This window comes from Dendrobates tinctorius, unplaced genomic scaffold (genome assembly GCF_039654945.1).
Source record: "Dendrobates tinctorius isolate UK_male_01 unplaced genomic scaffold, ASM3965494v1 ptg000270l, whole genome shotgun sequence".
Lineage (NCBI taxonomy): Eukaryota > Metazoa > Chordata > Amphibia > Anura > Dendrobatidae > Dendrobates > Dendrobates tinctorius.
In genome coordinates this window covers 2344401-2359529 of record NW_027361937.1, presented here as the reverse complement: position 1 = coordinate 2359529, position 15129 = coordinate 2344401, and the positions used below count along the sequence as shown (strand labels likewise).

Genomic DNA, 15129 nt, shown 5'->3' with positions numbered 1-15129 from the left:
TTACCCCTATTTCCTCTTTATGCTAAGGATCTTTCTGCTTTCGGTGTGTTAGTTGAAAGGGTTGTCCCGTTTCAAAGAGGCAAAAGAAAAACAAAGTGAGCTGTTACTCCCTCCTGGGATCCAGTGCTACCTCTCGCTGCTGCTCCGCTGATTTTGCACAGACTGCAGCGGTGACAGCATGTAAACAGCACTGCAGCCATTAACTAACCGTAGCAGCTTGCACTGGCTACATCATCAGGGCCGCTGAGATCAGTGATTGGCAGCAGCCTGCATGACATAATGTCACCGCTGCTGACTGTACACTATCAATGGAGTAGCGGCGACATGCAGCGCTAAACCCCGGAAGGGTAGCAGATGCAAGGGACCCCTGTTATTTAGATAACATATACAGGTTTTAATAGTACTTAGACGTTTGTGTTTCTACTTTCTTCCAGATTTAATAGGAAAGGTCATCTAAAATTCCATATTGAAAGACTTCACACTGGAGCGACTGTAGAGCAGCCTCAGCGAGCAGGTAAATATGAGCATAAGGACTTGACTTTGTCAATTAAATTCCTCTTTCCTCCACAGTCTTGTACATGAGCCATGTGTGGTATTACAGCTTATCTGCATTCAGTGGGGCTGATCTGCAATACCTGACACATCCCATGGACAAGAGTGACACTGTTTTAGGACAGAAGTCGTAGAGCTGTATTACCCATCTCTGGCGACCCCTGCACAAGCCACGGTTAATCATCGTCTTAATGGAGAAATGTTGATATTTAGATGTCTTAAACCATATTTGTCAATTTTTCTTCAGAACTGACATCTGTACCAGGCCTGGATGAAGAGCACATATTCCTGTCTCCAGAGGAAACTGTGAGCAACCAGGTTAGAATGTGCATAATGATTTATGGCTAAATACTTTCTATGCCCGTTTTATGTTTGCAAAATATATGTATATACTGTACTAATGTTTTCTTCCTGACATTTTATGGTTTATTGCGCTACACTCTTGAGGTGATTTTGATCAGTTTCATTCCTTTAAGAACAATTCTAAATAGTAAAAATAAGCATTTCTTAGCCCTTTAATGACCACCTACTCTCTAATGGGCTGTGCAAGTCCTTAAAGCCGACCATACACACCAGATTCTTGTATGTCAAACAATGCTTCGGCCAATCGTTCATCCATCTCTCCCATACACAGAAGCACTTGATCGGTCAAGTGCTTTTTTGTTTTCTACTGTAAAGAATCTTTATCAGCCCCTTATCCCCAGGAGAACAATGCAATCTGCAAATCCGGGGAACAGGGCTTTCAAAAAACTGTAAAACCCCTTTAACTAACTTGTACTTTAAGGCATTCTATAACTTTGGCAAACTTTCTAATCTACGAGATCCTAGATCTTGAAATCATTATTACTCTGTCGCCTTATTGGGGGACACAGAACCGTGGGTGTTATGCTGCTGTCCACTAGGAGGCGACACTATGCATAATCTGAAAAAGATTAACTTTAGCTCCTCCTCTGCAGTATACACCCCTGGACGGCGTCAGCCTTCTCCAGTTTTTGCTTAGTGTCGCAAGGAGGCACACCTAAGATTTTTTTCTCTCTTCCGTTTTTTTCCTTAATTTTTTTCAACGGATTACAGATGAAGAAAAGTGGGTCTCCAGTGAGACCCCCGGCATGGCTCCCTCCTCGGTCCCCTATTAAGGGGTACCCGGTTGAGGTCGAGATGGCTCTTCCCCATGTCGCTCCTTCCCCAGTCCCTCGGGTACTGGTTCGAAGTCGAGAACCCCCCCTCCTTCCCCAGTTTCCTTGGGCTCTGGGTTGAGGTCGAGGGTAGGACGAAGCCCCCTGACGGTGACAGCAGCACCCTCCCTAATCCCCCTCTGGGGGCATTAGGTCGAGACACCGCAGGTATGGCCTGTACCAGGCACCATTCGGCCACTTACATGTCCAGGGACCCCAGCCCAGCTGCGGGCTCCTGTTTGGACCGGGGGAGGTGCAGGCAGGCATGGCACTTGTCAGAGACAGGGCTCCCGGCACCCCTGTCTCTGCGGCAGCACCAGCTGCATAGCGCCTCAAAGGGACCCCCCACAGGGCCCAGGTGGCGCTCATGTCCCCACCGCTAGCCTACCGTTCAATCCGGGGGGGTCTGGTTGGAATCCGACCCTCCCCCGGACAACCGCGCCGTCCTGGAGCCCTTCTGGGCATGAGCTATCAAATTTAGGCCGCGGCTTCGGCCTAGCCGAAGTCGCCGCCTTATTCCCGCCTCCCGGCCCGCCCCCGGATGACGAAAAATGACACTACAGTGTCATAGAAGGGGCGGATCGAGACAGGAAGGGCGCGCTTTTACATAGCTCCGCGCGCCCTTTTCAGCTCTCCGCCCCCTTCCCCCTCCACCTCAGAATCCGGTGGCCATCTTGCTGCACCTGAAGAAACTGAAGGCAGCACAGCAGTCTCTGGGGGGCACAAGAGGATTTACCAGCGCTGGACCTAGGGGGAGCACCGGTGGGGTAAGATCACAGCTGGGTCCTTTGTACTCAGCTGTGAGTTCCTGTAACCTATAACGCTCCCCTACCCCTCCTTTCCTCTGCGTAGATACACCTGTAGGGCCTCTGCGAATAGTTACTATGTCGGGCTCAAAAAAGGACCAGGCAAGACTGCTTTTGCGCAGTCTGCACAGCCTGCAAGGCCACTCTCCCCAGCGGCAGCACGTACCCGCACTGCTGGGACTGTACCCAAAGAACAGCAACGCTTCTGCGGCCGCTACTGCGCCAGAATGGGCGACTCAGATGTCGCAGTCTATAACAAAGTCTATAGATAACCTGACCTCCTCACTACTGCAGGCTCTGCAGGGTCATGTCTCGACTATGAACGTTACCAAGCAAAGGGACGTCCGGTATCAGGAACAGGCCGCTTACGACAGTTCGAGACGTAAGCGGACCCACAGGTCGCGTTCATCTGCGTCCTCACATAGCACTAGGTCGTCCCCCTCCAGGGAGAGACAGTGGCTACAGGTCACCGAGACCGTCCCCTGATACAGAGAGACAATGTGGATCTCCACAACGATCCCAGACCACACAAGACTCAGAGGGCATATGTGACTCCAACTCAGATAACGAAACAAGGAACGCTCTGCTCCCTTGTCCCCCTAACAATGCTGCGCTAGTTGAGGATATAATCTCTTCCATCCTTCGGGTGCTAGACTTTTCTGATCCAACCCCTGAAGTACCAGAACACAAGATTTCCTTTGAAAGTGTTCAGAAACCATCTGAGGTCTTTCTTGATCACCCGGAATTTCAAAAAACAAAAAAAAATACTTTCTAAGCATTTTTCGCAGCCTGAGAAAACGCCAATCGCAAATACTTGAAAGCAAAGTACCCCTTCCCACAGAAGGACACTAAGGATTGGACAGATCCGCCTAAAGTGGATCCTCCAGTCTCTAGGCTGACAGCACAAACGCTTCTCTCGCTGCCTGACAGCTCAACCCTCAAGGACGCAGCAGACAGACAGGTAGAACGCATGGCTCGTTCAATCTCCGAGGCGGCAGGTGCCTCTTTAGCTCCTGCATTTGCTTCAGTTTGGGCAGCCAAGGCCATTATGGCCTGGGCTGATCTATTACAACAGGGCCTCCAAGCTTCAAATCCTCAACTGGCGGACCAGGCGGTGCAAATTGCAGTAGTGACAGATTACATGGTCCATGCAGCGTTGGATTCTGCAAGAGGGATAGCGTAAATAGCATCAAATGCCATCACAATCCGGCATATTCTCTGGCTAAGACAATGGAAGGCGAGTGCGGCCTTAAAAAAGTCCCTAACAAATCTCCCGTACTTCAGGGGCCGTCCTTTCGGTGGAAAGCTGGATACAATGATATCCAATGCTACCGGGGGTAAAAGTACTTCCCTCCCTCAGCTGAAACCAAAACGCACGTTTAAAAGACGTAATCAATCTCGTTTCCGTTCCTTTCGGAATTCTTCAGGCTAGTCATAACAGTTCCCCTCTCAGGGACAACACACGGGCGGCACAGAGGCCGGACAGAAACTGGCAGTCAAAGGAAAGCCAGGCAAAATCCAAGGGAGGGAAAGCTCAGACTTTTCATTCATCATTACTCATCCCCTCCGGAAAACACCCCACTTGTAGGCGGACGACTGCTACTCTTTCAGCAGGTCTGGCTGCCTATTACAGAAGACAGGTGGGTCAAGGAAATAGTGTCTTCAGGATACAAAATCGAGTTTACTACCAGCCCACCGCACAGGTTTTTTCTCTGTTCCTCCAAAACCTCCTCTCAAAGCTCGAGCCTTCCATCAAGCGGTTTCATCCCTCCTGCAAGCAGGAGTCATAATACCGGTTCCAGCAGACGAGCGCTTACGAGGGTTCTACTCCAACCTGTTCGTGGTGCCCAAAAAGGGAGGGAGCGTCCGACCCATACTAGACCTCAAGCAACTGAATAAGTATGTTCGAGTTCGTCACCTTCGCATGGAATCCCTCCGGTCAATCGTTGCGTCCAGGGAGGAAGGAGAATATCTCGCCTCCATAGACATACAGGACGCATACCTGCATATACCGATTGCTTCGCCCATCAGAGATTTCTCAAACTCGCAATCAACCAAGACCATTACCAGTTTGTGGCCCTCCCGTTTGGTCTCGTCACTGCTCCCAGAACATTTACAAAGGACATGGCAGCTACCATGGACGTTCTGCACTCCAGAGGCATAGTAGTTGTTCCATACCTGGACGACCTCCTCATCAAGGCCCCCACCTTCAAGGACTGCGAGGTCAAAGTCTCAATCACGATCGACACTCTGAGTCGCCTGGGATGGTTAGTCAATTTACAGAAGTCCTCGACTACCCCAAGTCAGTCTCTGACCTTCCTGGGGATGCTATTTGACATCTCCAGGGGTCTGGTGATCCTCCCCAGGGACAAGGCACTGGTCCTCCGTTTGGGAGTTCACACTCTCCTCCGCGGTTTCCCCCGATCTCTCCGGTATGCCATGAGCGGACTGGGCAGGATGGCAGCGGCAATGGAGGCAGTACCATTTGCCCAGATTCACCTCAGACCCCATCCTCAAGTCCTGGGACAGGAATCTGTTCTCCCTCAAGAGAGAGTTATTGTTATCAGCGAAAACCAGGAGTTTCCTGCACTGGTGGCTCCAGCCAACCTCGCTAGCAATGGGAAAATCCTTTTCTCTCCGGTCACTGAAAGGTTTTGACCACCGGCGCAAGCCTTACAGGTTGGAGCGCGGTACACCTACATCACAGAGCGCAAGGCAAGTGGTCACCAATGGAAGTGACCATGCCCATCAACATCTTGGAAATTCGGGCCATCTTCCTGGCATTGAAAGCCTTCCATCACTTGCTAGCAGACTCTCATATCAGAGTGCAGTCGGACAATGCCACGGCGGTGGCATACGTGAACCATCAAGGCGGCACCCGCAGCATCCAGGCGATGAACGAAGTAACACGTATCCTACACTGGGCGGAGGATGCGAGGTCGGTACTCTCTGCGGTCCACATTCCGGGTGTGGACAACTGGGAAGCCGACTATCTCAGCCGTCAAGGAATGGACTCGGGGGAGTGGTCTCTCCATCCCGAAGTTTTCCATCAGATCTGCCATTGTTGGGGGACCCCGGACGTGGTTCTGATGGCATCCCATCTCAATGCCAAAGTTCCCAATTTCATGGCCAGGACGCGCGATCCGCAGTCGCTCGGAGCAGATGCCCTGGTTCAGGACTGGACCCAGTTCCAGCTTCTGTACATTTTTCCACCCCTTCCCCTGATTTCCAGAGTCCTGAGGAAGATCAAACAAGAGGGTGTTCCCCACCATCCTATTCACTCCAGACTGGCCCAGGCGTACATGGTACGCCGACGTAGTGCAACTCACAGCAGACGCTCCCTGGCGTCTCCCCACACGTCCCGAACTTCTGTCACAAGGCCTGTTCTTCCACCAGAAATCAGGGGCTCTCAATCTGACGGCGTGGCCATTGAGACCTGGTTTTTGACCCAAGCAGGTTTTTTCATCGGACGTTGTTAAAACCATGATCAGGGCTCAAAACCCAACTTCAGCCAAAACTTACTATCGTACCTGGAAGGCTTTCTTCACATGGTGCGAATTTCGTGGGCACATCCCACTCCCCAATTCTCTTCCAAAGGTCCTCGGTTTCCTTCAGTCAGGCCTGGACGCCGGGCTATCCCTGGGCTTGCTTAAGAGCCAGGTGTCAGCGCTTTCAGTGCTCTTTCAGAGGCATTTTGCTAACAATCCGCAAGTGAAGACTTTTCTCCAAGGGGTTTCTCGATTGGTTCCCCCCTACAAACATCCGTCGGAGACGTGGGACCTCAACCTGGTCTTGACAGCACTACAGTCACCTCCTTTTGAACCCCTAAAGGAGGTCTCACTCCGCTTTCTGTCACAGGAAGTGGTTTTTCCTGGTGGCAATCACCTCGCTACGCAGGGTGTCCGAACTTTCAGCTCTTTCCTGCAGACAACCCTTCCTGGTTTTTCATCAGGACAAGGTGGTTCTCCGTACAGTGCCATCCTTCCTTCCGAAGGTTGTGTCCACCTTCCACCTCAATGAGAAAATCTCATTACCATCTCTTTGCCCGGTTTCCGTTCATAGAGTGGAGAAGGCTCTGCATACGCTAGACTTTGTCAGGGCATTGCGTATTTACGTGTCTAGGACTGCTCCCTTCCGGAAGTCTAATTCACTTTTCCTTCTTCCAGAAGGCGTTCGCAAGGGCCTACCGGCGTTCAACGCCACCCTTGCTAGGTGGATCAAGTCCACCATTCAAGAAGCTTACCGCCTTAACAATTCTGCTCTTCCGGCCGGTATCACGGCTCACTCTACGCGGGCGGTAGGGGCCTCTTGGGCCATTCAGCATCAAGCCTCGGCACATCAAGTGTGTAAGACAGCCACTTGGACTAGCCTGCACACATTTACAAAACACTACAGAGTGCATACCCAGTCCTCAGGGTATGCGAGCCTGGGTAGACGGGTCCTGCAGGCGGCAGTACCCCAAATTTAGGGAACTGTCAGTACAATATTCGTCCACTGCTTCCCACCCAGGGACTGCTTTGGGACGTTCCACGGTTCTGTGTCCCCCAATAAGGCGACAGAGTAAAGGAGATTTTTGTGTACTCACCGTAAAATCTCTTTCTCTTAGCCTTTAATTGGGGGACACAGCTCCCACCCTGTTGCCCTTGCGGGCCGTTGTTACGTTTGGGTTCTCATATTGTTTGAGCTGGGTTCTCATATTGTTTGAGCTCATTTATGGTAGCCTTCTTACAGGCATGGTTATGTTTCTGGTATATTCCTCCTAATGCTTTTGCACAAAACTGGAGAAGGCTGACGCCGTCCAGGGGTGTATACTGCAGAGGAGGAGCTAAAGTTAATCTTTTTCAGATTATGCATAGTGTCGCCTCCTAGTGGACAGCAGCATAACACCCACGGTTCTGTGTCCCCCAATTAAAGGCTAAGAGAAAGAGATTTTACGGTGAGTACACAAAAATCTCCTTTTTCGGTCTCACTTCTTTAGGAGGATACAGCTTACATTCAGGAAATTACAACTGCAGATGGACAGACCCTCCAGCAGCTCGTAACAGCAGATAATCAGGTAATGTCTTCACAAGTTTGAGAAGATGACGCTCTCTGCAGCTACAGAGCAGACCAGAGTAGCACCCTACTTGGATAGCCTATCTTGCGTTTCTTTACACGGACAGTTTCATTAGAAACTACCCCTTTCAGAATATGGCCCCTGGGGCCATTAGCTGATTGCCTTGGTCCCACTGCTGAATTCCAAGCAGATTTTGCCAAGAAATGATTTAGCCAGATAGCGAACAATTTTTCATCGTTGTCATCAGTGTACGGACAACACTTTAGGCCATGTGCACACGCTGCGGTTTTGCTGCGGTTTTGGCCCTGCAGAACTGCAGCAGTTCCGCAGACATGGTACAGTACCATGTTAGCCTATGGGTTTTCAAAACCGCAGTGCTCACGCTGCCGTTTTTTACCTGCAGAAAAGCTGCGTTTTTTTTTCCGCAGCATGTCAATTGTTTCTGCGGATTCTGCTGCGGTTTCACACCTTTAACATAGTAGAGGTGTGAAACCGCAGGGCAAAACCGCAGCAAAACCGCAGGTCACTTTACCTGCGGTTTTACCTGCGGTTCCGCAGGGAAAAACCCGCAGGTGAATCTGCAGTGTGTGCACATACCCTTAGAGAGATTTCTTACTGTTTTCGTTGCCGATATACCTCTCTTTAGGTTCAGTACATCATTTCCCAAGATGGAGTTCCTCACCTCATTCCACAGGAATATGTTGTGCTCCCTGAAGGTCACCATATTCAGGTAACTATTTCTCATCCTCTGGTTGTAAATCACAGTATCCACCTTTCTAATTATTGACACTAGTTTATTTGGGATGGCGGACTCACTAATGTAGTTTTACCTTCCACACATTGTGAGCATACAACATGGCTTATTCCAGTGATTATTATCTGTTTTACAATAGAAGAGGTTGCCTGCTTTTTTTCTTCGAAAGAGCACCACTCTTAGGACCCCGTCACACATAGCGACTCACCAGCGATCCCAACAGCGATATCACCTTGTCAGGATCGCTGGTGAGTTGCTACATGATCGCTGGTGAGCTGTCAATCAGCCGAGCGCGCGGCGTCGCTGTGTACTTTAGTTACCAGCGCGCTGATGCAGGGAGCTGGTAACTAAGGTACACATCGGGTTTCTAAGGGGAGCGCAGCACTTAGAAACCCAATGTGTACCTTGGTTACCAGCTCCCTGCATCAGCGCGCTGGTAACTAAGGTACACATCGGGTTTCTAGGCGCAGCGCGCCCCATTAGAAACCCGATGTGTACCTTAGTTACCAGCTCCTGCTCGCTAGTTGCTCGTCTCCCACCTGTCACACGCAGCGATGCGTTCTGACCAGCGACCTCAAAAATGTCCAGACATTTCAACAGCGATCAGCGATACCCGGCAGGGGGGCCGGTCGCAGATAACTGTCACACACAGCGATCTTGCTGTGAGATCGCTGTTGCGTCACAAAACTAGTGACTCGGCAGCGATCTCGCTAGCGAGATCGCTGTATGTGACGGGGGCTTTATCCATGAGCCATCTTTAGTATTGCAGCTCAGTCACAAGTCAGTAAATAGGTTCAAGTCTATAATTTGATACAACCCATGTGCTGTTGTAAGAAAAAAAAAAATCAAATGCCTTCTTCTAATCTCAAAAGCGCCTTTAGTTATCCTTTGACATGTAATGTCTAAAACCAGAATTTTTTAACCAGTTAGTCCTGACTGTGTCACACTTCTGGTAAACTTGATGTTGTTACTGTCTTTTAATTTCTACATGTTGTGACGTTTTTAGGTTCAAGATGGACAAATTACTCACATTCAGTATGAAGCAGGAGGACAATTTATCCAAGACCCCCAGGTGACTAGATGCCATGTTTACCCTTTGTGATATTGTAGTGACTTTCCTGCGTGCCACAGTAGCCTGCCCACCACCCATGCAAGTTGTGGCCTATGTTATTAGAGTGCTAATGGGTATTGTCTGGTTCACTGAGCCATATCCTATAATCAAGGTCATTGGGAGTGAGGCGAAAAGTGCTCAGGGCAAAGCGTTAATTAATCATTGAATTTCTTCACTCAGCAGATCCATTTTGTGCCCATGTCTCCCACGCAACAACTTCTGACTCAGGAACAACTTGAAGCTGCAGCCCACTCTGCCGTTACAGGTTGGCATCACTAGTACAATACATGACTATTTAGACATGGCTTCGCTTTGCACAATCATTACCCGCTTTTGTATTTCAGCCGTGGCAGATGCAGCAATGGCTCAGACTGTGTACACTGCGGAAACGGAGCCGGCTCTACAGCAGGAGATACAGTATGACGTGATCACCCTGGCAGATTAGTGGCAGACATGGTTCTATGAATTCTGTTATTCGGTGACTTGGCCATCTTTGATGTCATCAATCTGCACATTTATACTTTACACTTATTTACATCATGATACAGAAATCGCCTTGTAGACTATAACCGGCCCTGTGAGAATGATAAATGAGAGCATTTCTCATGCTGAACTGAACATGGATCTTCCGAAATAGTCATTCATTCCTTGGCTTTCTTGAGCGTGCCAGCAGTTGTTAGCGTGGCATTGTGTATGTTGAGGGCAGCCTTTGACAGTTGCTGAGGAAACTGCTTGCACAGCCTCCGCTGCCCTGGGCTCATTCATCACTAATGTTTCCTTTCTCTTTTGCAAGCATTTGTTTTCCTATTCTATGGACACAGATCTGGTGATGCACAATCATACGCAATGATCAGAATACATGTTATGTCACAGTTACACTACACTTTCACCTCTTCTGGTGCAGGAACTGGTGTCTGATCTGTGATTTTACTCCCTCCTCTTATCAGATTAAAGGGATTAGGGCAGATTTTGGTATTTAATCCCCCGAGTACATGGATAATCATAAAATCGGTAATCCTCTTCCTCCCTTTTCCTCTGCAATAAACACTTGTCCATGGCATCTGGCTACACATTAGCCATTGAATCTGACATCCACCCTGTGAAGGGTTGTTTATCATTGCAGATAACCGAGAGCAGCTTGCTATATTTCTCACTGTGATTGGAGCAGTGTGGGTAGACATTCTCTGCCTTCACCCTGCACTGCAGTTGGCTTTGTTTTGTCTCTTGCGTCTCTATTGATTTGTCAGATGTTGTTGTCCTCTATTTGAGAATGGTGTGCCAAATGAGAATCTTGTTTCTGCACCTGATCCCTCACGGAGGTCAACGGAGTTTTGTCTGAAGCGTCCTGCACTCTTCATCAGCATCTTAAACTACCTGAGTCAGGACTACTCCATGAAAAGCAGCAGTATCAGCCAATCAGCATTCAGGCCTTTATTAGTCTGTTGACTACAAGCCAAGTTTGTGAACTAACAAATAAACTGAATGCTGAAGTTTTCAGACTTATACAAAGTGACACAGGATATGACTGACCACAGAAAAGAAACCCGCACAGTTTCTGCAGATTTTTTTTCCCTGGAACAAGTGATGCTGGAACCACACTCAGACTATAGAAACAGACAAAAAAATATGGTGAGAGATCAAAAGTGTCTCACATTGGTGGTCATGTGGTAGAATGGCTCACATTACAAGGGGATCTATACTTACATTACAATATGTTACATAGAAAATTGCAAAAAGTTCAAAGCATCTCTTCAGTCTTTGATAGCAACTTTAAACGTAGACATGAATGAAAATGTGAAAATCCGTACAGCACCACATGACCCAGCTATAGCCAGTACCATCTGCATCTGCTGTGGGACACTCTGGTTATCCTTCTCTCCTATATTCTTCTAAATAAACCAGTAGATTATAAGTATATAGTTAGGAGACTGAACCACGATCTCCTATGTTATAATTGTGTGACAGGCACTGTGCAGTCATCATTATTATCTTTGATAACAGTTTTTGTCTCTCCCCCCATACCCTTCACCTCAGTATCTTTGATTGAGATGGTGACCTCCTTAAAAAAAAAAAGATCAAGCAATACAATTGGAGGACGCCAGGTGATCATATAACCTACCTGAAGAGAAGTATACCATGAATTTCCAGATAGAAAGGGACAATTAAATAGGGCAATACTGACTGAATTATATAACTGGGGAACCTATGACAGGATGAATTAAAAAATGGAGTGCTATTTTAGAGGACATCTTGGGAATAAAAAAATGAAATGTTAGGAATGAATACCTTGAATTATAAAATCACACTGTTTTTGGCTTGGGAGGTTATCACTATAGTACATTAAAATGGTCAGCATCTTCTTACTCTGACAGAAAACTCTCCTAGAGTAGTAATATGTACTTTTGAGTATATGCAATAGGAGGCTTTCTCCACTCCCTTCATATGTAGGAAGATATACTGGTGGAGGTACCCAAGTATGTTGAGGTAAGAAAAGGTAAGATAACACTGCTATTCAACTTGTTTATCTGATCTAATATCTGAGATACCAGGAGTGCTGAGGTAAAAAACAGCTGCTCACGCTGTTATTCACCATGACCATGTGATCTAATACTGGTGATACCAGGGGCTGATCACACTGCTGTCCACCCTGTCTATCTGATCTAATACTAGAGATATGAGTAGTAAGAAGAGGTAGTTCACACTGCTGTCTACCTTGTCTTATCTGATTTAATACTAAAGATATGATGAGTTATGAAGTAAGAAGAGGCTTCTCACACTGCTCTCCTCCCTATCTATCTGATTTAATACTAGAGATATCAAGAGTGTTGCGGTAAGACATGGCTGCTCACACTGCTTTCTATCCATTCTTTTTGAGTTAATACTGGAAATACCAGTAGTGATGAAGTAAGAAGAGGCTTCTCACACTGCTGTCCTCCCTCTCTACCTGATCTAACAGTGGTGAAACGAGGGATGCTAAGTTAGGTAAAGACTTATTACTCTGCTGTCTAACAAATCTCTCTAACCCAATTCTGGAGATACCAGGAGTGCTGAGGTAAGAAAAGACAGCTTACACTGTTGTCCTACTTGTCTTTCTGAATGTTGAGTGTCTACGGTGACGTAGAGATAGCTTGACATAATGTGGTATACGTTAAACACCTCACCCAGTCTCCCCACCTCCCCCGGTGAATTGTGTTCTCACTGAATTTGGCGACAAACTCTAATGCCACAAGACAAAAAAGGAAAATGGCTTAAAAAAACAGTTGGTACATTAGGACCAAAGAGTGCTGAAGTAAAAAGATGCTGTTTACACTGCTGGCTGTCTTATCTAATGGTGGAGAAGATGCCACAGGTGCTGAGGTAATAGGAAGCTGCTCTGTGTTGTCTACCTTGTCTATTTTATATAAATACTGGAGATAGCAGGAGTTCTGAGATGAGAAGACGCAGCACACACTGTTGTCCTACCTGTCTTTCTGAATGTTGAGTGCCTATGGTGACCTAGAGATAACTTATACCACTAATCTCAAGCTATCTATCCTCAGGTCACCGCAGCAGAGCTTCCTACTACACATGCTTACAGGCACCTATCCTGTTATCATTGTAGGGCAGTTTTACAAGATATCGACAATTTTAATATACTATAGTGATTCCCTCCCTAAACAAAAGAAGTGTCATTTGCTAATTTCAGGTATTTAGGAATTTATTTACAATACCATATTTTTTTCGTCCTTTATTGTTTTTCTGTTCCCAGCGAACATTCTTGCAGAAATCCTTCAGGTCATGTGTTTAACTTTCTCATAAAGAGCATGTTCAAATGCAGCACATATGCTACATATTTCGTTTGTCCAGATTTCCAGGCAGAAAATTAGAAGTTGTATTGCAGTACCAACAAAATGAAAGTTTTAACGTCTCATTGCCACTTTGCGGGGAAAAAAATGCATACAGAAATTGACATGAAGCACTCATTTTAAATGAGCAAATGTCTACAGATGCTTCATTGTATTTACCCAAAACGTTTAGATGAATTGAGGTTGTTCACTTTATTGTGTATTTTTTGTGTTCAGTGTATTTTAATACCACTGTATCCCAAATTTTATGTGTTCAGCAGTTTTAGCTATATCTATTACTGGATGAACCTCATTGGCAACTTATAAAAGCTATTACAACTTACAGTGCAACCGTCGCCTAACAGCTGAATTATATATTAGCTAAGACAGGAGCTGGGAACATATCATTGCTATAATTAGTGAAATTAATTAAGAGGCTGTCCGTTCTGGAAGACAAACACTATGGGACATGTAATGGCAGCCATTTAAAAGAATTTTTACGAAGGTGATAAAAGAAAATACCTTGAGGATATATTTATTTCTTTAGTGTGATACTAATAATGTCTTGCTATGAAATCATCCAATTTAATAATTTATGGTATTTCACAGTACATCAGGAAGGTAATAGAAAAAACTTTATCAGTCGGAGACACTATAAATAAAATCCCACTTTTCTCACTTTAAGGGCTCGTTCACACAAATGTATAACTCGGCCGAGTGTTATACAATATTTTATCAAATAGCTCTTGGACCAATGTTATATATTGGGCAGTTTAGGTCTGCATTTTTTATACAGACCTGAACTGCGATTTGCTCCACAAATCGGATGAGACGCACCCATTCAAGTCTACAGGTGCGTGTAAGACATAGGACTGCACTTGAATCTCATCCGAGAGCGGTCCAACATCCGCAGTCTCAGAATGGAGAAGATGGAGAAATTAAGTTCTCCATCTTCTCCTGACATTTGCTACTATTCTCGAATCAGAGTTTGAGTGGCGTGTCATCAGCATAATCGACTCAATTCCCTCGCATGAGAGAATCTATGCTTGTGTGACCCTGGCCTAATTATTGCACTACTATGTAGTGTGCTATTTTCTAGTATACTTTGTGCAGCAATTCCTAGTGGATTTCAAGGATTGTGCTTGTAGTCAATGAGTGGGATCCTTGAATGTTTAAACTCAAGATGATGAAAAGCTTTCTTTGGTCATGAGTTAGTGGCAGCGGTTCACGGTGCTATGAGATATGACCAGGACTGGTTGCAAACAAGGAGACTGCGTTCAGCAGCTACAACCGCAGATATTGACATCATTAGAAACTCCTAAACTAAATGTTTTCGAAAACCACATTGTCTCACCGTGAATTAGCTTTATATAATAAAACTAGATGTATTTTTTTCATTTATTGATTGGTTTGATGGTAAAAAAAAAAATCTCAGAAATGTAAAGTATTTTTCGTATGAAAAGACGCACCCCAAACTTTGAGGAGAAAAATAGGATTTTTTTTTTAATAAAATTGTGGTGCTTCTTATAATCCATGCGTCTTATTGCTTACCGAGGGGGATTGCTGCGGTGAATTGGGGTCCCAGGGTGGCTGCTGGAGGAGGTAGGAGGGGGTGATACTGTAGGCTGGGATGAGGTTGTGTCCAATGTGCAGTGCGCCGCTGCAGGTGTCCGGTTCTGCGGGTGTCCCCAGCGGCGCATGCGCAGATGGAGATCTTGGCATCAAGATCTCAGGAGATGAGATTGCAGCCATGTGTATCTAATCTCATAGGAAAGATAGAATTGGATCCAGCTCACTCACAGGGTTTATTTAAAAATTAGAACATTTTTATTGGATGATCCTTAAAAAATT

At 46.4% G+C, this 15129-nt stretch overlaps 1 protein-coding gene across 2 annotated transcripts in view; it reads left to right on the top strand.

Annotated features, from left to right (window-relative positions):
- ZNF335 (zinc finger protein 335) overlaps positions 1 to 14618 on the top strand; it is a 158546-nt gene extending 143928 nt beyond the window's left edge. The window contains exons 22-28 of one of the 2 annotated variants that reach the window (XM_073559356.1): positions 435 to 514; positions 800 to 870; positions 7512 to 7589; positions 8236 to 8319; positions 9350 to 9415; positions 9638 to 9719; positions 9799 to 14618. In XM_073559356.1, the coding sequence (XP_073415457.1) occupies positions 435 to 514; positions 800 to 870; positions 7512 to 7589; positions 8236 to 8319; positions 9350 to 9415; positions 9638 to 9719; positions 9799 to 9899 (562 nt within the window). In that variant the 3' untranslated portion in view covers positions 9900 to 14618. Of the gene's footprint in view, positions 1 to 434; positions 515 to 799; positions 871 to 7511; positions 7590 to 8235; positions 8320 to 9349; positions 9416 to 9634; positions 9720 to 9798 lie in introns of both variants that reach the window. The other variant, XM_073559355.1, reaches the window with a different exon arrangement.
- The last annotated feature ends 511 nt before the right edge of the window (positions 14619 to 15129 follow it).